Source organism: Monodon monoceros, unplaced genomic scaffold, assembly GCF_005190385.1.
Source record: "Monodon monoceros isolate NGI ecotype Baffin Bay Population unplaced genomic scaffold, NGI_Narwhal_1 Super_Scaffold_5, whole genome shotgun sequence".
In the NCBI taxonomy this organism is placed as follows: domain Eukaryota; kingdom Metazoa; phylum Chordata; class Mammalia; order Artiodactyla; family Monodontidae; genus Monodon; species Monodon monoceros.
Window position 1 is genome coordinate 104,236,059 of NW_021703782.1, and position 21,377 is coordinate 104,257,435.

The 21,377-nt window shown below is 48.9% G+C and overlaps 1 protein-coding gene across 3 annotated transcripts in view; it reads left to right on the forward strand.

Moving 5' to 3' along the window:
• Positions 1-21,377, forward strand: part of MVB12B (multivesicular body subunit 12B) — a 183,038-nt gene that overhangs the window by 67,280 nt on the left and 94,381 nt on the right. For all 3 annotated transcript variants that reach the window (XM_029201582.1, XM_029201581.1, XM_029201580.1), the window contains exons 5-6: positions 3,667-3,796; positions 6,517-6,639. In XM_029201582.1, coding sequence (XP_029057415.1) covers positions 3,667-3,796; positions 6,517-6,639 — 253 coding nt within the window. The remainder of the gene's footprint in view (positions 1-3,666; positions 3,797-6,516; positions 6,640-21,377) is intronic.

Sequence of the window (21,377 nt, forward strand, 5' to 3'; positions counted from 1 at the left end):
GCCTGCCAGCATAGGTTTTACATTTTTTATTTAGTTTTACTCTCTAATTTTGTTTAATTTTCACTTATTATTTATTAGCAAAACTGAATATTTTCACGTGTTTGCTTGCTGCTTTTGCTTATTCTTATATGAATGGTCTCTTTAAGAGCTAAAATTGCCTTGTAGACTTTTTGTATTAATTTCCTACTTTTCCCCTGTGTTTTTCTTAGTTTTAAAATTTGCATTGTCGTTAGTTTTTGACAACTAAGTGGCTTAAAATGTCTGTATATTGATATACTATAGAGCCAAGGGGGTTCTCATTCTGCATTTTCCTCTCAATTTGTTGAACCAGTTGAGCGAGGAGGCCCAGGGCTGAGTCCTGGTCTAGCTTCCGTGGGGCCCCAGTGATTCTGGGAAGTCCCCCCACCATGACTGGGGGTGCACTGGTTACTGCCCCATGGACATTCTGAGGTCGGGTCCTGGCACCTCCAACAAGTGTCTTATCACACAAGGAAGGGTGAGTTTAGGGTCGCCTATTCATTTAAGGTCATGCGGTCATTCCTGGAGCCTTTACCCAGGGACAGGTGAGCTCAAGCTGACCAGATAAACCTGTGGTCAGCTCTGTGATGTTTGAGAGCATTTAGGGTCCTGATTTTATAAAATCAGCCAGAAAGATGAGACTCCTGTAATTAATTTAAAATACGGTTTGTTGCAATCTCTATAGCACTTAAAAAACTGGAAGACTGTTTGTTTTAGTAAAGTGCTGTGTCCTTTCTCTGTGTTCATTAGCATGACTGAACACATTTCTGTGGACTCTGTATGTTTGCTTAAAGTCAGTCCTGTGTAAGCATGTGTAATTAGTGGCTCCATCTCTTACCCCAAGTTTGCTGTATATGGAAGAATGGAGCAAAGAGCAGCTGGCAGAGCAAGTACATAAAAGACCTGCATCGTAGTTTACTTTGAGGAAAGGTCTCTCCTCCTTCACACTTTCAAAGGCCTGATCTTATGAGCTCATAGTTTTTGAAGCTGCAGGGTTGCTGTGGACAGTTTACCCCCAGTTACCACCCCTGCCTTCTTGGATACGATATTTGGGGTCTGGATTCAGTATCCAGTATTATTACTCATAGCTGGTAGATCTGGTCTAGCCCTCAGTTTCCTCACTAGGAAAAGAACCCACAAAGTTTCTGAGTTTCCATCTGGTTACTCCAAAATGTCAGCACCTGATTCTAATCTCCCCTTTGGTAAAAATCAAGACCAGCAGCAGGACTGCACTTTCCTCTTTATCCCGCTCCCTGATTTAAATGTGCTTATTTCCTGCCACGGAACTGAAAGTTCTTGAAAATCAATGCCAAACACTGATACAAATTGTATGCCAGAGGCTTACTTACAATAATACGGTGAGGGGCTTCCCTGGTGGTGCAGTGGTTGAGATTCCGCCTGCCGATGCAGGGGACGCGGGTTCGTGCCCCGGTCCGGGAAGATCCCACATGCCGCGGAGCGGCTGGGCCCATGAGCCATGGCCATTGAACCTGCGCGTCCAGAGCCTGTGCTCCGCAGCAGGAGAGGCCACAACAGTGAGAGGCCCACATGCCGCAAAAAATAAAAATAAAAAAATAACGGTAAGAACATCCATGGCTGTTCTTTTTTTTTAAAGAAGATGTTGGGGGTAGGAGTTTATTAATTAATTTATTTATTTTTGCTGTGTTGGGCCTTCATTTCTGTGCGAGGGCTTTCTCTAGTTGTGGCAAGTGGGGGCCACTCTTCATCGCGGTGTGCGGGCCTCTCACTGTTGTGGCCTCTCCCGTTGCGGAGCACAGGCTCCAGACGCGCAGGCTCAGTAGTTGTGGCTCACTGGCCTAGTTGCTCCGCGGCATGTGGGATCCTCCCAGACCAGGGCTCGAACCCGTGTCCCCTGCATTAGCAAGCAGACTCTCAACCACTGCACCACCAGGGAAGCCCCATGGCTGTTCTTTACTGAGCACTTACTGTGTGCCAGGCACGGGGCTAAGGGAAGCATATGTGTCATCACATTTCATCCACCCGGTGTCCCTATGGCCTCAGGTTTCATTAACTCCCTTTTACCGATAAATTAAGTCACTTGCCTAAGATTATGGTTCTGGATAATGGTGGAGTTGGAATTTCACCCCAGATCTATCCGACTCATGTACTGAATGGCTGCAGTTGATTGAAAGTCATGTTTAAAAACCACAAATGAACAAACAAAAAACACGTGGGTGGTTGTTCACCTTCGGCAGTTGCTGGGGTACCAACTCATCACTCTAAGACTTGATAAATAGAAGAATCACATATTTATCTCTCCTTTCCTGTAACAAAGCATGTTTCAGGGAGACCAGGTAGTTGAAAAATAAGATGTTTTTTATATAGAAAAATTCCAGCCAATAAATGCAGAAGGAATGACAGAAAATCACTATGTTGACGACTTTGATGAGATTATGAATCTAGGCAACAGTCATCAGGGGATGAGAAAACCTCATGAGCATGGCTGTTGGGGACTTTATAAGTGAGGTACCAACAGCAGTGGGACCTACCGAGGGTGGCCCAGCTGAGCCCCAGGCCGCACGTGTGACACCGTCGGATGAACGTTGCGTCACCTGTGAAGTGCTCCTGCCTGATCGGAATCGAATCGAGCCTTTCACTCTGCCGGTTTACAGGAAGTACAGGGGGTGACCTGAGTTCTCCATCCTATCAGTGCCCTGAAGATAAAGGGAAGGTGGAGAGGTTGCCACAGAACAAAAGAGGCCTAACAACCAAATGCAGTGCACAGACGGTGTTTGGGTCTCGGTCCAGACAAACCAACAGTTAAATGACACTTTTGAGATAATGGAGAAAACTTGAGTACAGACTCCTGGATGATATTAAGGAATCATTGTTCATTTTGTTAGGAATGATAACAGTCATGGTAAAAAATAATAATAATTTTTTTTAAAAAAGCCTGCCATGGATACCTACTGAGATTTTGGTGGGTGACATGACATGGTGTTGGGGAGTCATTCTAAATCTCCAGCAAAGCTGGAGGGGGTGGGGGAAGGAGATGAAACCAGGTCGCCCATTGTTGACAGTGTTAAAACCAGATGATGGGAACATGTGGATTCATCTTACTGTTCTCTCTGTTTGGGGGAATGTTTGAAAATTTCTGTAATAAAAAGTGAAAAAGGACTTTCCTGGTGGTCCAGCGGTTGAGACTCCACGCTTCCAACTGCAGGGGGCGCGGGTTAGATCCCTGGTTCAGGGAACTAAGATCCCACATGCCGTGTGGCGTGGCCAAAAAGTAAAAATTTTAAATATAAATACATTTTTTAAGAAGTGAAAAAGAAAAAAGACCATGTAGTGAAATGTGTTGACACTCAGGGTGTCCATGTGTTTGTATCTGATGGCTGGAGCAGCAAGCAGGTTGTAGTCGTGGGTTTATTCCAGGATGCTCCTTGCAGAGGTGTGTGTGCCCTTTGGGCCCCTTCTTGGCAGGGGTTGTCGGGGGTCAGGCCCCGAATGCAGAGCAGGGTGACTGGGCCTGTCCACTGCAGCCCTGCGTCCAGCCCTTCTTTCGGGCGACTTGGATGGCTGGTCACTTCCACCGCTGGGAAGGGAACGTGACAGGAGACATGGTGTTGAAAACGGAGACGTGGGCACCTCTGGAAGACTCATCCCTTTTCTTGTCCTTTCCTTCAGAGGAAGTGGCTTTTAGGAAGAAGAGGCTGTGCATTAAATTCATCCCACGGGACTCAACTGAAGCTGCCATTTGTGACATTCGGATCATGGGCCGGACCAAGCAGGCCCCTCCTCAGTACACGTTCATTGGGTAAGTCTCAACAACCCCAGTCTCATCTCTGCTGTCTGCTGAGGGTGCTCACATCACCCCTGGGGACCGGGTCCTGAGACCTTCTGTGTGACCCGTGGGCTCAGCCGTCTGCCTCTCATCAGCCTCTGGCCTTAGCTCTCCTTGCTGCCCTTCTACCTGGGAGGCCGCTGGTTCAGGACACCATGCTCCTGACCAGTATTCAGAAGTTCTAGAATTCATTCGCCTTGGTCTTGATTGATCTCACTGGGGTCACGTGCACCCTGAGCCCGTCGCTGCTATCAGGAAAATGTCAATCTCTGATTGACCAAGTCTGAGCTGAAAGTGGGGTCAGCTCCATTGGAACTCAGGCACTGGGAATGAGGGGTGGCTGCTCCCCGAATACGGAGGGAAGGTGAAGCGTCAGAAGAGGGATGAAGGGATGCTGGATGTCCAAAAGATAATAGGTGTTCACCCATTATACTCAGTCAGCTGAAATTCGGGTCTCTCAAATTGATAGTGTGGTTGAGGGTTTTCGGCCTCTTGGCCATGTGCCTCTCCCTGGCCAGCTTTGCAATCTTCTTGCTTATCCCTGTGGGTCCCTACATCATGGATGCGTTCTCCTACTTGGCTTTTGAGGTCGGCCTCCTGGATCTTGCTCATTTGAGCCCAGACCCTCCTCTTTACTCGAAAAGCCACGGCCTTTACTTGAAGGCTGCTCACGGACTGGGTGATAGAGAGAGAGATAGAGCTGCGGTGTTTGCTTGAAGCACGTGGGGAGCAGGTGTCACAGAAATAGAGGTTATTTTCATCTTGGTGCACGATAGCTTGTTTGGACTCTTCAGCTATGGAATCTGATTCTCTGTCTCAAGATCTTGTGGTCCTTAAGAAGGACTCAGGCTTCCCTGGTGGCGCAGTGGTTAAGAATCTGCCTGCCGATGCAGGGGACATGGGTTCAAGCCCTGGTCCAGGAAGATCCCACATGCCGCAGAGCAACTAAGCCTGTGCGCCACAACTACTGAACCTGCGCTCTAGAGCCTCCGAGCCACAACGGCTGAAGCCTGCGTGCCTAGAGCCCGTGCTCTGCAACAAGAGAAGCCACTGCAATGAGAAGCCCGCGCAGAGCAACGAAGAGTAGCCCCTGCTCGCTACAACTAGAGAAAGCCTGCGCACAGCAACAAAGACCCAACGCAGCCATAAATTAATAATTAATTTTTTTAAAAAAGGACTCTATGATCATACCCTTTCTACACACTCAAAAATCCTGTTTTGCAACATGGTTTAAAGTCATTATGGAAACAGGATTATGGAAGTAGAAAATAGGTAAGAAAATAACCATACTTCAGGTACCTTAGAAACAGCCATTTACATACAAATAGTAGAAACCAACAGTTTAATAATTACTACATGTATTATGTATATTCAGTTGCTATGTGTATTCAGTTCTTTAAAATTACACACTATGCTACTTTAAAAGATTCAATTTTTAACCAATTTAAACAATTCTAAAGAATAGATTCTTACCATATATGTCTTGGTAATCAAAACTAGAATCCCTTTTTTTATATCATTTTGAAAAGATTGCTAAATAAAGTATATTTTTGTTTCATCTTGGGGCAAAAATTCTTTTTCAGAGGAAGACAATTCCAGTGTTATTTTTAAGGAAAGAGAATTCAGTGTTCAGAGCTCTGTCGCTTTTTCTTAAGAATGGGCACAGTTCCACAGGTTACTTTGCGAAGGTCTGGGGTTGTCAGACTGGGAACAGCTCCCCCAAGGCCTGACTGTGGCCCGATACCGAGAGGTGGCAGAATCAGTGCAGCTGGTTGGAATCAACCACCTGATGAGACGCGGCCGTGGTTCAGAATAGTTCCGCAGTGTACTGAGAGGCCGCCAGAAGAATGCTCTGAACAAATCTGTTCTCAGTTTTTGGAGGCATGATCTTCCTCTACATCCCAATGTGTAGTTTTGTGCGGCAGCTGAGCAGTTGGACGTTGATGTGTCTAAAATAATCCTGTTACAGTTCCTGCGAGTATGTCTGTCTCATAAACACTTGTGACCGTGGGGCATGGGGCCGGGCTGCGGGGGTGTGCGCAGATCAAATAACAGGAACCCTGACGTGGCATCCGTCGGGCCCTGTTGTCACTACCCTTAGTTGTGGTGGTTCATGGGACACATGCCTCGGGCTCTGTGAAGATGTCTCCCAGACTGAGCCTGAGAATGAGGCTGACACCAGGTGACACCAGGCAGTGAGGAGCTTTACCCTGGAGGTGGGGGGCAGGGGGAGGGGGGCAGCACGGCATGGAGCTGGGTGGGGCTCGTTCTCCCCATAGCTAAACCCCAGGCACGTGTCAGCCCAGTGCCCTATCTGTCTCGCCCTAACCACACAAAGAACTTGAAGCAGCTGGTCGCACGAATACCCACAAGGAAATGGCGGAATACAAAGAATTGTGCAGACCGAGAACCAAGGAAAATGTGGATAGCATATGGTAGGAAGGCAGGCCCAGGGGTGGGGGAAGAAGATGGCCACGTCAGACGGGCCTGCTGAGTTGGGACAGTTGCCATCACGTTAGGCTTTGAACTGTGATGCCCAGAGCACAAAGGGAGGTGATGTAACCCACCTTCATGGGCAAGAATTGATTCCCTGGCGTCTGAGGCTGTGATTCTCTTAAATGAGTTGGTTTGCTTTGTAGCTCAGGTAACTTTATGTTAAACGGTGCCGTGAAGATTTCTCTTTTCTCCCAAAGGGAGTTGAACAGCATGGGGATCTGGTATCGAATGGGCAGAGTACCAAGAAATCATGACTCATCTCAACCCACGACGCCTTCCCAGCCATCAGCTGCCTCCACCCCAGCCCCCAGCCTTCCCAGGTGAGGCCCTGTCAGTGGCGTCTTGTTCTCTTATGCATGTCACAGAGTCATGTGGTCTTGGGTCCCACTGCGTAACGTCTTAGAACCCCTCCACTTGCTATCTGCGGAAACATTGCAGAAGCGATATACCTTTAGAGGAGGTTTTACAAAATCAGTTAGAAATCTCTGCGTTACATGAACGTAAAAGCCATTCTGTCTTGCACCTATTCTGCAGGCTTCTAAAGTAGCAGAATATGCAACTTAGAATGGGCTTGTTATTCTAAAGAGCTCATAGTCGCACACAGACACATGACTTGTAGCCACGCTGCTGGGAGTGCTGGCCGTAAAAGGTGGAATTCCTTCTCTGCCTTGGCCAGCAACTCTTTCAACTGCAGGAGGGTTGGTAGGTAATTTTGTTCATTTCCATATTGTTCCTGTTCCCAAAGAGCTACAAACTAAGAGATAGGTACTTTGGGTAGGAGAGAATAGTGAGAAGTTTTTCAGGGGCTGTTAGTTTTAAATAGTTGTTTCCACAAAGAAACTTGGGTGAGCAGACCGGTCTCTGCACCTGATTTCCGTTGGAGCAGAGGCAGTAGTGGTGTCAACACCTGCAAAAACCTCTGCATCATTGGCGTAAATTATTTGAGGACAGGGAACCAACAGCAATGATAGACTAAGCTTGAGAAAAGAATTACAAAAGTAAATAAAACCAGTACGAAGTTGTGAGGTGGTGCCATTTGGAGCTGGACGTAACATAAATGAGGACGGATCTCAGAGCTTCCACGTGGGCAGTTCGAGGTGCGCAAAATCGGCCAGGAACAGGACAAAACCATTACTGGGTGCTTCCCCCTCCCCATGCCCCACGGTCCACACCCTGCCCCCGAGAGTCAGGGGAGAGGGTGGTACAGGCGGTCTCCTGCGCCCTGTTCCTCTGCTGGGCTTCCCGCTGCCTCGGACGAATGCACAGTCGTGAGCCGGCAGCTCGGGGCCTGTCCTTCGGGGTGTCCTCCAGAAGACAGTCTGGCCTTTTTCACTCTCGACAGTTTCACAAACCAAGAGCAGTACTTAATCGTATCTACCCCTGCCATCGCCTGAAACTTGAGGAGTGTTGACAGTTTTCAGTTTCACTTCGGTGTGAAGAGATATGACTAACTGAAGAGCTTCCCAGGGTTGCGCGTCTTTGGTTTAGGAGTATAAGGCTCGCACAGCTCGGTAGCACTTTGGAGTTCCTTTCTCACTGCCCAGGGCACCGTTGAGGCTGCGGTTCCCGTCACGTGTGCTCAGGGTCAGCTCAGGCCCGTCGTCTTGGAGAGGTTCCAGCTGCTTCCTGTTGACATTATATGATCTGGAAGGGCCTAGAAATAGGCACCACCTCAGGGCAGGTTTTAACTTGCTGTGAGATAAAGGAAGAGCTCTGATTGTCCACTTAAGGCAGGAAGAGCGATCTCCCCAGAAGCTAGCCGGTCAGCGTGGGCGCACGGGCTCTAGGAACTGAAGCCAGGGGACCTGAGAACACAGGCCACAGAGAGCCACACAGACCTGGAGATAGTGCGTGGGAACAAGCCTTGTGAGGCTTATGTATTTTATAACCTCTTGTACAATGGTTTACAATGGCTTCAGGGAAATTGGATCCGTTTTGTTTTACTTGCCAAATAAAGCAAATGTCAAAATAGTCAATATAAAATGTATTCTAATTTGACTGAGTTAAGTCAGCCAGTATGCAGTAGGATGATTGAATGTTACATTAATGCTTCTCAGTAAAAACCACTTGTCTGTCCCAAGCTCTCCTCTCTCACTATGCAGTAAATTTACAGATGGCCTGTACACCTACATGAGCCCCCTAATTCATCAGGGTTTTTTTATGTTCTTCAGTTTTCGTATTGTTCTCCTATTGTGCATCTTTGATAAGAAATGAAATGCTGGGCTTCCCTGGTGGCGCAGTGGTTGAGAGTTCGCCTGCCGATGCAGGGGACACAGGTTCGTGCCCCGGTCCGGGAAGATCCCACATGCCGTGGAGCGGCTGGGCCCGTGAGTCATGGCCGCTGAGCCTGCGCTTCTGGAGCCTGTGCTCCGCAGCGGGAGAGGCCACAGCAGTAAGAGGCCCGTGTACCGCAAAAAAAAAAAAAAAGAAAAAGAAAAAAAAAAGAAATGCTGATTTTTCAAATTTTCACTGAAGATTTATGAAATGATGAGTATGTTATTCCGTGAGGCTTCAGATCCCTGTTATCTGTCCAGCAGAGGAAACTAACAGCTTTCTCTCTGGTGGTGAGCTGTGGATGAGGCTTTTGTCTCCGCTGGGGGCCTGCAGTGGGCCTGTAGGATGGAGGCCTCCAGGTCTGGATCCCAGGATTAGTCTTCTCTCTCTTGTCCCCACGCCTCAAACTCTGAACCAATAGCCTCTTTTCCCCTTCCTGTTTTGTGCTTCTGTGCCTTTGCTCATGTGGACACCTGTGCATCAGGTGTGTCTCCCATCCCCCACCTCAGATGTCAGCGCAAATGCCGCCTCTCCCAGGAGGCCTTCCCTGAGTGCCCTGTGCCCGTGCCAGGCTCTCCCCTCAGAGCGCTTCTCAGCCATTATACCTTCACTCATGTTGTAAACTCCTTAAAGGCAGGGACTGTGTCTAGTGCCTTTTACTTCCCAGAGCTCAGCCCAGGTGCAGGCATATATTCAGTTTTGCAACAAATGCTTCTCCAACAGCCTCAGACCCTGGGCTGCAGCCTCTCCACTCCCACCCGCAGACAGCTCCTGAGTCCCTGAAGACTCCTCAGGTTTTTCTGATTATGAGAGGAATACAAGCTTGTAGAAAACTGACAGAGTATAGAAAATAATGAAAAAAACAAATACCATCTCCAGTAAGCAAAGGCTCATAACCTTTGGCTATATTTCCTTCAAGTCATTTTTCTGTGTACTTTTTACATAGGTGATATCATATCGTAAAATAGCAAGTTTGTTTTTGCTGCTTCTTTCTCCTGTACTATTAAACCACAAGCCTAAGAAATACCTCAGCTGTGGTCTTTGTGTGGACACAGGGATCAAGTTGCAAAGCCCAGGCTGGAGGGAGAGTGCGGTGATGCAGCGCCCTCTACTGACCAGATTTGGAGGAGCCTGGAGGACAGGCAGGCCGGTTCCCCCGCGGGCAGCGGGCCGTTTTCCCAGCCAATCCCCGGGGGAAGGAAGGGAGTCAGGGAGGGCCAGTAGCCGACCATGTTGCCTTCTTGAGCCGGAGCTTCTGTCTGAAAAGCTAAAAACGTGTTCGCTGTCACTCATATATCAAAGAACTTCCTGTCACTTTTTGGAGAGCTGTCATCCCCAGCTTATGTCAGACAAAAGGGGCAGCTGGTGGAGTTTCTGTTGATGGGTCATCACCTGAGGCCCTCGTGGTCCTGGCAGAGCCGCCTTCCCTTTCCAGAGGCCGGTACTGCCCCTCAGAACGAGCACCTCCTGCCCGTTTCCTCCCTGTTACTGCAGAGAATGCTAGTCGCGGGGCCAGATGTGGCGTTGTCCTTTCAGGATGGGCAGTCCCCTTGGCTGTATCCGGTGAATGGGGCACGGTGGTCGAAGGTCACGGCCAAAGGCAGGATAAGATGTGTTGGCAGAGCTCCTCTTCCTCACCCAGTGAGTCTTCATCACACACACACACGTCTCTGTGCTCATTTCTTGACAGTTTTTCCCACGTGAAGAAGGGCATGCCACTTCTTCCGGGAGCCTGGAGCCTCCATTTTCTCCCTGGGCCCCAGCGCTGCCCCGTCCTCTGCCGTCCGCTTAACACACATTGATCAGCAGGGTGCGCCTGGCCTTGGGCATCGGGCGTGATCCCACGTCCCCACCTCTCTCCCGGGGTGGCCTCAGCTTTGCAAGTCGGCCTGGTGTGTGAGAGCAAACGTCGGGGTCCCTGGATTTGGGCTTTTCTGATTGCTTCTTTGCTGCTGCTTTGGGCACGTGCAGACAGAGGAAGCACCTTCCCCCTTCAGCCAGAGCAGCCCCCGCTCCTGTCCCACACACTGGCTCTCACACATGATTCTGCAGGGAAGAGAAGGTTCAGCTTCTGCTGGAACCGAGGTCCGGAAAAGCTCGGAGAGGCAGGTGGACTTGCAGTTGATGGAGTACCAGTAGCCCCAGAGTGTGGCTGAGTGAACAGTTCTGTGCCTTCCCACGAGGGGCCCTGGTGGGCTGCTGCCCCCGGCTTGCTGAACAGCAGAACCCGTGGCTTGATAAAGACATCAGAGGCATGCATGTCAAATGTGCAGATGACACAGAGTCATTAGGGAGAGCTGATGTGCTGAGTGACAGAATCAATACTCCGCATCTCCTCTACAGCCAGAATACCCTGCCGCTACCGGGGGATGAAAGGTGATGGGCGAAAATGGACAGGGCCCCCAAGGTTCAAAAAGTCAACTGCTCGGGCACCAAATTGAGGAGATGTGGCTTAGCAGCGGTTCATGTGAAGTAGCCAGGCTGGGCACGAGCTTGGGTACCTCGAGTGCAGCCTGGCGTGCACAGTGGGGCACGCCCCCTGACCCGGTGTCCTGGGCCTGTCAGGACATCAGGAGAGTCGCGTCCACTGCCACGCACCACCTTGTCAAAGTTACCTGACTCGAGCATTGAGCTTGAGTGTGAGGAATCGCTGAGTTTTGATCTGAGTCAAGGCGAGACAGCTGGCTTCAAATGTCTGAATGGTCACCGTGTAGAAGGGAAAGTAGAAGTGCTTCCAGGTGGGGCTGGGGCATTGGGAGCCCCTGAAGGCAAAATTAGATCAGGTGGGATGAAGTTATAAGGAGGTAGGTTTGGGCTTAACATTTTAAAAAATTAATAAAGAGAACTTCCCAAGGGTAAAAAAAACCCCTGGCATTGAAGAAGCCAGCTTGCGAGGTCATGTGCACCCAATCGCTGGCAGTATTCAAACAGCCTTTGGGTTTTCAGACCTTCAGTGATTCTTGAAATGCATCATATTCCCTAGCTCCACCCTCAGAAATACAGATTCAGCAGACCTGCACGTTAGGGCCGCAGACACCTTGCCCCGGGTGACTCGGGGAGCTCCAACGGGCACCTGTCACCCAGGTCTGCTCGCGCCACTGTCGGCGCTTCCTCATCCTCCGACCTGCAGCCGGGCCTCCTCCCGCGCACTGGAGCCGGTGTCAGGACGGAGCTCAGGGCCTGCAGGGTGGCACTGTGGCGCCCTCCCGAGATGGAGGCACAGAGGCCCACGTGCTGCGGCCCGTGGCTCCGTCCCAGCGTGGGCAGGCAGGAGCTCGCTCTCGGAGTCCAGCTGAAGCCAGTAGTCTGCACCCCGGAGTGCTGGGATGTCCGGGCACTTCACGGCTCTGTGGACAAGGGCTGGGCGGGGCCCCATGGCTCCGGCAGCGCCACTCTGCCCTTCCCACTGGCCTGGGGTCCTGAGGGAGAAGCGGCCCCCTGAACTCTGCCCCCCAGATCTCAGGCCATGGGCTCCTGCGGTGACCCTTCACCGACACTGTCCCCCCAGGAGAAAATGTCATCTTCCCTCCCAGAGACACAGGGCGCAGCCTCCCGGGAGCCTCTCCCCGTTGTCCGCTGGGGCTGAGCTTCCCTTATAAGGTGCGCGGCGCTGCTCTTGAGTTGTTCAGGAATCTTCCGGTGATTTGTCAGCTTCCAGCAAGTTGTCAGTCACAGGTTCCGAAGTATGTTTCTTAGTGACAGTCATAATTGTACTTAACTTTTTGCGTGGATGTTATCAATCTGTGACAGATACTCTGGGAAATGGGGCATTTTGATGGCAGAAGATCTGTCACATGCATTTAGTCTTCCACTCAGGGACACCAGGATTCAGTCACAACTTTTGCACGTCGATGTCAGGTTTTGAGAACAGAGATCCTTGCTGACCTCAGAAATCGTCTCGTCACTCCCATCCCAGGGCTGTCATCTGAAAGGTTAATAGCTCTTCCTAAAGGAGAGGAAACATCCCTCCGCGGTGATCTAGCATTCAGGCCATGCACGTCTGGGCTCATCCCTGTCACATCCCTTTTCGGGAGCCTGTGGGCTGCCGTGCTCTGTCCTGGCCCCCCGACCCCACCTTCCCAGGGGTGTGGGATCCACTGGGCCACTTGATCCACCCACAGAAGAAGCCGGCAGCGGGGACGGAGCCTTTGCTCACCGGCTGCAGTCCTGTCGTCTGAGCTGACAGCCTAAGGTGCTCGGGCTGCCTTCTGTCAGTGTTCAGTCATAAGATGCTCTTTGAACCACAGACATCTGTCACCCATCCTGTTGTGGCAGGACTTGAACGGGAGGCCTGGAGTTGCACAGATCAGGGAGGCTGTTCTCCCTTTCCTGCCGAGGTGTCTGCCCCTCCCCGAGCGGTGGCTGGCTTGGAGCGGGGGGCATTTGCCTATGAGGAGGCCCAGCAGTTTCTCCTCTTTGATAGGTTTTAGTAGGAGAAGGCTCGGCCCAGAGGATTGGAGGGAATTCATTTTAGAGTGGAAAACTGTTGTTTAATAAGGGTTCATCATTTATGAGAAGGGTTATATGTGTCCCCCGTCAAGGTAAGATTAGAAGGCAAGCCCAAGGGCTGATTCCACTGATTCTTTTTTTCCCCGCATAGTAAACAATTTATGACATGGATTTTGAGCTCCACAGTCGCAAGAGACAGTTTGGGGGTACGTGAGCCCAGGGAGGGCCTGCAGGACCTTGCCCCTCTGGAGGCCGTGGCCAGGCACAACTGCGGGTCTGGCTTTACTTTGGAGAAGTAGACTTACTTTCTGTTCATGCGAACACCACACACATTTTTGTTTAACTCTGAAGATAGGACACACGTGTTCGTATCCTTCCTGCTATGACCCTCCTTTGAAGATGGAGGCGGTAAGACAGCTTTGCTGTTCCGGCACAGGGAGCATGGGCGCGGGAATCGTCTCACTCTGCGCATGGTACCCTCCACCTGCTCCAACTGGAAGCACCAGCCACCAGGGGTGTCCCAAAGAAGAACCTGCTGGAGGGGTGGGACCAGAACACGAAATCAAACTTAGAGGCTCCTGGGGCTCGGTATTATTTCATGTAAATAGCCCACGCTTACATTCTTTGTCTGGAACTTTAAAGTCCTGGGTTGCCTTCCGTCCTGTTGGGGTTCTCAAGCGTGCACGTGCTCTTTTACCTGTCCGGAGCCTTCGCTGGCTTCCTATTGCCTGACACGCCTCCCACGTCATCTCGCTCGAATCAGGCCAGTCTCCTCTCGGCTCCTGGGCACCCTGTCCGTCTCTGCTCGGGCCATTGCTGTGAGCCCCTGCCCTCCTGAAAGACACAGACTGGGCTCCAGAGTGCAGAGGACGGGTCCTGTCCACCCTCCAGCCCTCGCCTCGCCCTCACCTCTTCTGGAAAGCCTGGCCACATCGTTTTCCGCCTTCCTCTCCTCCAGTTGCCTGCACCGTGCAGTCTGGCATTTCACGTTTCCCTGTCATTGCCGAGTTTATTTATGTTTGGTCTTATGAATAGATTTCTGGCTTACTGATGACAGGGGTTCTCATGTTTCCTTTTTCTCCTTTAAAGCCTCAGAAAAGGCTAGTCACAAAAATAATGATGATAACGTTGCATCACTGTGTATCAAAATGTACCGAGTGCTTTGAGGTGCGTCATCTCATTTGATAGAGTAAGTATTCAGGGAAAAATGTGTGGCTCCAGAATGGTAGGGACCTTTGAACTCCAGGTGCCTGGCACGTGGCAGCACTCAGAAAATATGAATTGAATGTATAAAGTGAGCTGATTTGGACACATTGGACCAGGTATCGTATATTGATACATCTCTCCTTCCATCTATCCATCCATGCAACCAACCAGCCAACGGAGACTTATTTACTGGGTGTCAGGCACTATTCAAGTACTTTACAAAGAAAAGCTCATTTAATCCTCATAACAGATCTGTGAGTCGGGTACTATTTTTTCCTCCTTTTCAAGGTGAGGAAACTGAAATCAAGGAGGTTAAGTTCCTTTCCCAAGGTCACACAGCTACTAAGTGTCAGAGCTGGGATTTGAACCCAAGCGGATGAGCTGCCCCTGGCTTGCAGACTGTCCCTGTGCCCTGATGCTCGTGGTCACAGGCTCACTGGTGTGAAGCATTTCGCTGGGGAGCGGAGCAGTGGTTGGGCGCAGCCCCAGGTGTCCCATCCGTCTCACGTGCAGCTTCTCCAGGCTCCTGACCGGCGCTGGAGAGGACTTCCCAGAGCCTGCCGTGTGGGCAGGAGCTGGGGGGCCAGCCCACTTGAGTTGTGGTTGCTGACTGAGGAGAACCTGTGAGGGCCGTACACCAGAGGGTCCCCTCGACCGGCTTCCAAGCCCGCGATTACGCAGGGTTGCGAGCAGTTTGATTTATTCCGGGGATCATGAGAGTGGTGTGAGAGAGACCTACAGAGCAAGGTTATTTGAATATCCTTAAAATGTGTGGGCCACAAAGCCCGCACTGCTTTTGTAACAGTATCAGACTTAGTTTTGGTGTCAGAGTTATTTTGAAGGTGAAATTTCATTAGAATGCAGTTTGGTATTGTTAGATATGAATGATGAGTTTAGGCTGAATGGTATTATTTTTGATATGAATTTTTAATATGGCTTATTGGGAAGTCAGAGCTTCTATTTAATGAACAATTAGGTAGTAGTCAGTACGGCTCCCACCTCTGAGCTGGCCTTCCCTGCTTTCAGTCTCGCGCATCAGATTTTTGACAAGGTATTGGCTGCTTGTAAATGTGTCATCTTTGTAATTTTTGTGACTTTGTGAGTGCCTGATTTTTCTTGGTGGTTGTGATGGTTATGTGGGCTTGTTGTTGTCCCAGGGAGCGGGTTTATACATGTGAAATGATTCCCTCCTATGCCTGGTTCTCAAATGTGCGAGGGCTCTTTGCACAGGGGGTTTGAGCTCGGGGGGTTGGAGAAAGGCCTTTTTTCAGGATTATGAAAATAGTTTTCCATGTGTCAGAGCAGATTTATCCGCTCACTTCGGGGTCGGCTTTGTGAAGCAGACCATTTAGAGGAGGATGTTTCACCTTTTATCAGAGTGGAAGCTGAGAGTCTGCTTGCAGGTGGCTCTGTGGAATATTTCACCTGGGTCTCTCAGTGTAAATCTAGCCTCCAAACAAAGTAAAAATGAGTGTTAAGTGAACTTTCCTGGTATTTTACCACCTCTGAGCACGAAGCGCTCCCCCTGCCCCCCTCCCATGCTGTTCTGTTTCAAGGCAGGGTTTCCGTTATTAATTTGGATGTTTAATAGAACCCCTTTGCTTGCAGTAACTTTTCAAAGGCCTTTTGGGCTTATTTAGGTGGCACTTTTGCCTGTGGGTAGGGTAGCATTCAATTTGAACTTCCTTCTTGAGCAGCAGATGTTTTGTTTCCAGTTGAATAATAATATTAATAATTATCCGAATAAATACAGTTATCACCATCATCATTATTATTTCAGCTACAATTTTTTGAGCGTCTTGTGCCAGGCATTGTGTAAACACTTCATGTGTATCGTTTTAGTCTTTACAACCATGCAGTGAGGTGAATAATCGTGTCCTCATTTTAAGAAATGAGAAACCCGAAGCTTGGAGAGATGGTGACTTACTCAAGGGCCAGGATTGGAACCCAGGCCACACCATCCTGTCTTCCCTGCCTTCAAGGAGCCTCAGGGCTTCCTGAATTTAGGACCCTTCACCTCAGTGTCCCCTGCAGCCAGTGGCACGGCCTCCCCCAGGGACCAAACCCAGCCGTAAACGCTTCCAGACCAGGACCCACATTCCACCTCCTAATTAGTCATTGCTTCATTTTGCTAAACAAATTGTTTTCCACAGCTTTGGAGATTGATTGGGCAAGAAGGGGAGGACGCACGGGGCCTTTCATGAATCTGAGTTCGGCAGCCTCGCTACTCTTGAATTTTGGAGAGGCGGGTATTTTAGTAGGCTGGAAGAAGATGAAAAGCTAGCAGTGCCCATATGTCCCTTGTTTTTAAAAGCAGGGTCAGTGAGGTTTAGAGACTCTTTAAATATTTCAGTTTCTAAGATGAGACTAGCTCATCTGCAATGGAAGTGCGGTACCCTCAGCCAGGCTTGGCTTTTTTCTTCATTTCTTTTATAATGGAGGTAGGTGTTTTGGCATTTCAGGGTTCAAGTGTAATAAAACTTACATGTAGTGAATAAATACCATGATTTGGAATGTTGCTGCAGCTATGAAAATTAGTTTCCCTTTTTTTTTTCCTTTTTTGTTTTATGAGTAACCAGTGACTTGAAAAATAGCACAGTGGTCCGAGAATGGTAGTTCAAGAAACTGAAAACTGCCAAGCGTTAAAGGAGTATAGCCTTTGACATTTTTCTAAGAAAGCATTTTCTTCACTCAATTAAATCTTCCCTGGTTGAGATTAGACATCTATCCTGAAATACATATTTGAATACTGTAGTTTGAAATTGTACACAAGTGCCCGTTTTTAGTTAGGACAGTGTCATCCTATGCCCCCGTTTTCTCTTGACTTTTGAAAGGTAAATGACATGGTGCTGGTTTTTCTTGATCCCAAGTTATTTATGGAAGCCCAGAATCTGAGTGACTGTCTAGCCCAACCCTAAGTATCCAGTGAGGGGCTGTTGGCAGTGACCGGTTGAGGCTGGCACGTGGGGAGAGCAGGGCTGGAACCAGGTCTCACCTCCCCGTTACGGTGCACCTGGGAGGTGAGACGCTGGTCACTGACACGAGGTGCAGGCGGGGATGGCTGTGCTCACGGCCCTGGCAGAGCCACCAGATGCCCAGAGAGGTGGACCCTTGAGCTGAGTTGTCTTCCAGGGCCCAGCCCTTCCCCGCCGTGGAGTAGTAAGCAGGACCTCCGTTCTGCTGGCATTTCCTGTCATGTTCCCTTCACTCTTCACACCTCTCCGGTTCTAAATTTCAGAAGTAATTTGTCACTTTAGAGGAGGGAGTCATTAATAACCATTATTCAGAACTGTCGAGTCTTCCTCTCTGTGTGTGGGTGAGTTAAGCATCCCCAAAACTGGCCTTGTTGGTGGCAAACAGGGCCTCCCTATTGACAGATCAGACCTGCCCCACCCGCGCTGGCCTTTCTCACGTCTGGTTATTCCAAGTCTGTCTTTCATCACTGAAGGGGTGGTGACAGAGTGGTTAAAGCACGTCCTCCTGGAATTCATTAGTATTATTACCAAAGACCGTGTTGTAAATTGTTGATGTTTTTTTAACTGCTCGGAAAAAATTTCTCCTTAACTATTTCATTTTAACGTACTTTAAAAAAAAAAAAAAAAAAAAGATTTTCCTCGTCAAACATTTGAAACAGAATAGTTCAGGAGCCCGGACTTCAGATCCCACCGGGGGTGGGCTAGGAGTGGGCGTCCCAAGTGAAGCTGTGAAACTGTATCGCCATCAGGTTGTGGGGTGAGGGGTGGAGGAAGATAACCCCCAACCTTCCAACGGTGGTTACGGAAAAGAATTGGCATTCGATGTATGTTAATGCAGGTTGCGATTCTTTAACGTTAAAATTCCACTAAAGTACTAATAATTACTGTTAATATCTTCCAGTGGAAACTTACAGTAAAGGAGCAGTAGTAGAAACAGTATTTAAGGGAGAGCTGCCGGCGTGAGAAGAATGCAAATAAGTGTTATTAGCCTAATGATTTTGCCGTCGCCATGGTTGTGCGGCAGCAGTGTTGTGAATATGTCATCCGGCACCCGTGAATTTGGAAAGTGTGTCAAAACACAACTTCAATTAGTTTGCTCTAATTATGGCTCTGGAGAGTTTGTAACTACATCACTCCTCATTAAAAGAGATTTTCTTGTATGGATTAATGTAATATACAAAGGAAAGTTTCAGAGTTCCCGACGCCACTTGCTCCCGCAAGGAGCGGGCTTGGAGCAGGGCTGCTGGATCCTGGGTCTCCTGCAGCCAGCCCGCCCGCCGGGAAGAGGGCCGAGCGCGGGGCTGCGCGGCCGGCTCTTCCCTTCCATCCCGTAATCCGCTTCCTGCCGAAAGTGGCCGCTGCATATGGAGCTCTGGCCACGTCCACAGGAGGGTAATTGAACCCATCGTGAGCTTCTAAAAGAAAACTGCTAGTCAGAAACCATCAGGACGCCCCACATTCTCAGCACCTCGGTGGAATCTGGAAGCAGAAAGATCTCTGTACCCACCATGGCCAAGCGCAGTGTGCACAGTCAGCCTTTGGCCCCATCCTGGGGGTCTTGGGGGAGATTGCATGGGAAAATGTGTTACTTTTGGTCACTCAGAATCACATGGCACCCGTGAAAAGTCAATAAAAGTCTTTTCATACAGTGAGAAAGAGGACCTTAAGGAAATGTAATCTCTTGTCCAAACTGATAGGTAGTTATAAATGCTACTGTTGCCATTTTGAAAGAAAAAAAAAAACAAATTCACATTTTCTTGTCCTGTTACTGACCACGGCCACCCTGCCACCCCGCCCTGGCCACCAGTGGTGTTGTGCAGTGACTGCCTCGGCGAGGCTCCCTTGTGCAGGGTTGGGGCGGCAGCACCAGGTGTCAAGTTTGCAGTCCAAGGCTGTTTCCTTGAGCTTTGCTGCCCATGCCCTCACCCGTCTCCGGAGCAGCTGGACACAGCGTCATTGTGATGTCCCAGCTTGGGGAGCTCAGTGGTGCATTTTGAATCTAAGAGATGAATTTTAGAATGCTGCTTGAGGAGGCCTGGGTTTGGTTGCCCTCCCCCTCCAATTTATTTGCACGATGCAGAATATCCAAAATACAGCTTTAAATACATTTTTATTGACTCTTAGGTGTTCTCTTTGTCTCTTTTGGGGAGTACAAGGTAGGGGTGTGTGTGTGTGTGTGTGTGTGTGTGATGAGTAACTTGGCCTTCTTGATACCACTCACAAGCAGTGATACCTTGAGTAAGTTATATCAGTCATCTGAGCCTCAGTTTCCTTGTCTATAAAATGGAGATAAGAACACCTTCTTTGCAGGGTTGCTGTGAGAACCAAATAGGGAAACACATGGAAGTGCCACACCGGGCACACAGTGGGCACTCACGCATGTGACTTTCTGTCTCGGTCCAGAGTTCGTTTCAGAGTTCACTCTGGGCACGAGCAGTTCGTTCCCTTGGACCTTTCCGTTGTCACCATCTGGCTGCTCTCAGCCTCGATCGCCAGCATCCCCCCTGAGTTCCCACGGCGTCAGGCTGGGCACAGGCCTTCTCCCCTCCAGAGCTGCGCTCACAGGTGAGCAGCTGGGAAGGGGTTAAGATAGCAATTGTGTAAGTCTTCCAGGCTTTCTCCCAGTTCTGCGGTAATTTGATGAAGAGCTTCACCCTAATTAAATATTCAAATTAGGAATAAGTGTCAATATGGCTTCCCATTGCCTGGCATGATGATTAATTGTATTCAAAACTCTAGTGGCCCACTGTAATCTAAACTGAACCGTTGTTCTTGATTATTTCTGCACCACACTTGCCATGTTTTTGTTTTAAGATTTAAGCTAGTAATTGATTTGCCATATGCTGTCGAGTATGTTGTCGTAACGTACTTTAAAGTTACGTGTTTAGGAACTTGGGGAGTTTGGAATTGTGATTTCCTTAGTCTTCCAGTGGCAGCTTTTTTTCCCTTGTCCAATGCAGAGTGATTTGGTTGGAGTGTGCTTGTGTCTGTGTGTGTGTCTGTGTTGCCCATGAGGAAGACTCATTATATCGTCGAGTTGGTAGGTTGAAGTTATAGTGATCATGGCAAATGGGTTGCCTGAATGGAAAATGAACAAGTCTGCATTTATACTTTTGTGCTTGTGTTGTCTTGATGAAGCAGCATGGCTTTGTGGAAAAAGCATAAACTCAAATCCTAGCTCAGCCAGTTCCTTTGGCTGTGTGACCTTGGACAAGTTCCTTAACCTCTCTGAACCTTCTTTCTTCCAACCTGTAGAACCCACTGGGTTGTGAAGATTACAGATGAGTGAGAAGCATGAAGAATGTGCTCAGCAAGTGGTGACTGTCATAAACACAGGTGATAACAGGAACAAAGCATTCAGTGCCCCCGCCTCCAGAAAGCCACTCCCAACCGCGAATCCGCAATGACCTCCCAGGTCTCTGACTGCCGAAGCCTCTGTTGCCCCTCCCTTACTTTGTGACATTTCTTAGGTCGTTGTCTTGACTCTTGAATTGCAGTTTCGTTGCCCCGGCCTTTCCTCCCCCACCACGTTCTTCCCTCTTGGCAGGTGGCACTGCAGCTCCCACGTCCCTGGGTACTTCACAGGCTGTAGTGGAGGCACTGGTGTGTGGTAGGCCCTCAACAGATGTTTGTTTTGTTTTATGCCATTGCCTTAAAATTGAAGCATATAACCTTAGAGTCTTCTCTTTGTACAGCTTATGATATTTAGAGCTTTTTATTCTATGATAGAGGGGATTTATGTATGTGTTTCAGTTTACTTATAGATACAACTGAAGGGGAAAGATATGAGTCTTACTTGGGTTTGGGGTGTTTTTTTTTTAATTATTTTTAAAAGACTTTTTTTTTTAAAGAAGTTTTAGGTTTACAACAAAATAGAAAGGTACAGAGATTTCACATATACCCCCTTCCCTCACCCACGCCTTACTTCCTCCATGATCAATGTCACTCACTCAATAGAATGGTTCGTTCTTTTTTTTTAAGATGAACCTACATTGACACATTATAATCACCCAAATTCCACAGTTTACCTTAGGGTTCACTCTTGGTGTTGTACATTCTATGGATTTGGACCAACGTATAATGACGTATGTCCATCATTGTAATATCATGAACAGTCTTTTCACTGTCCTAAAAATTCTCTGTGCTCTGCCTGT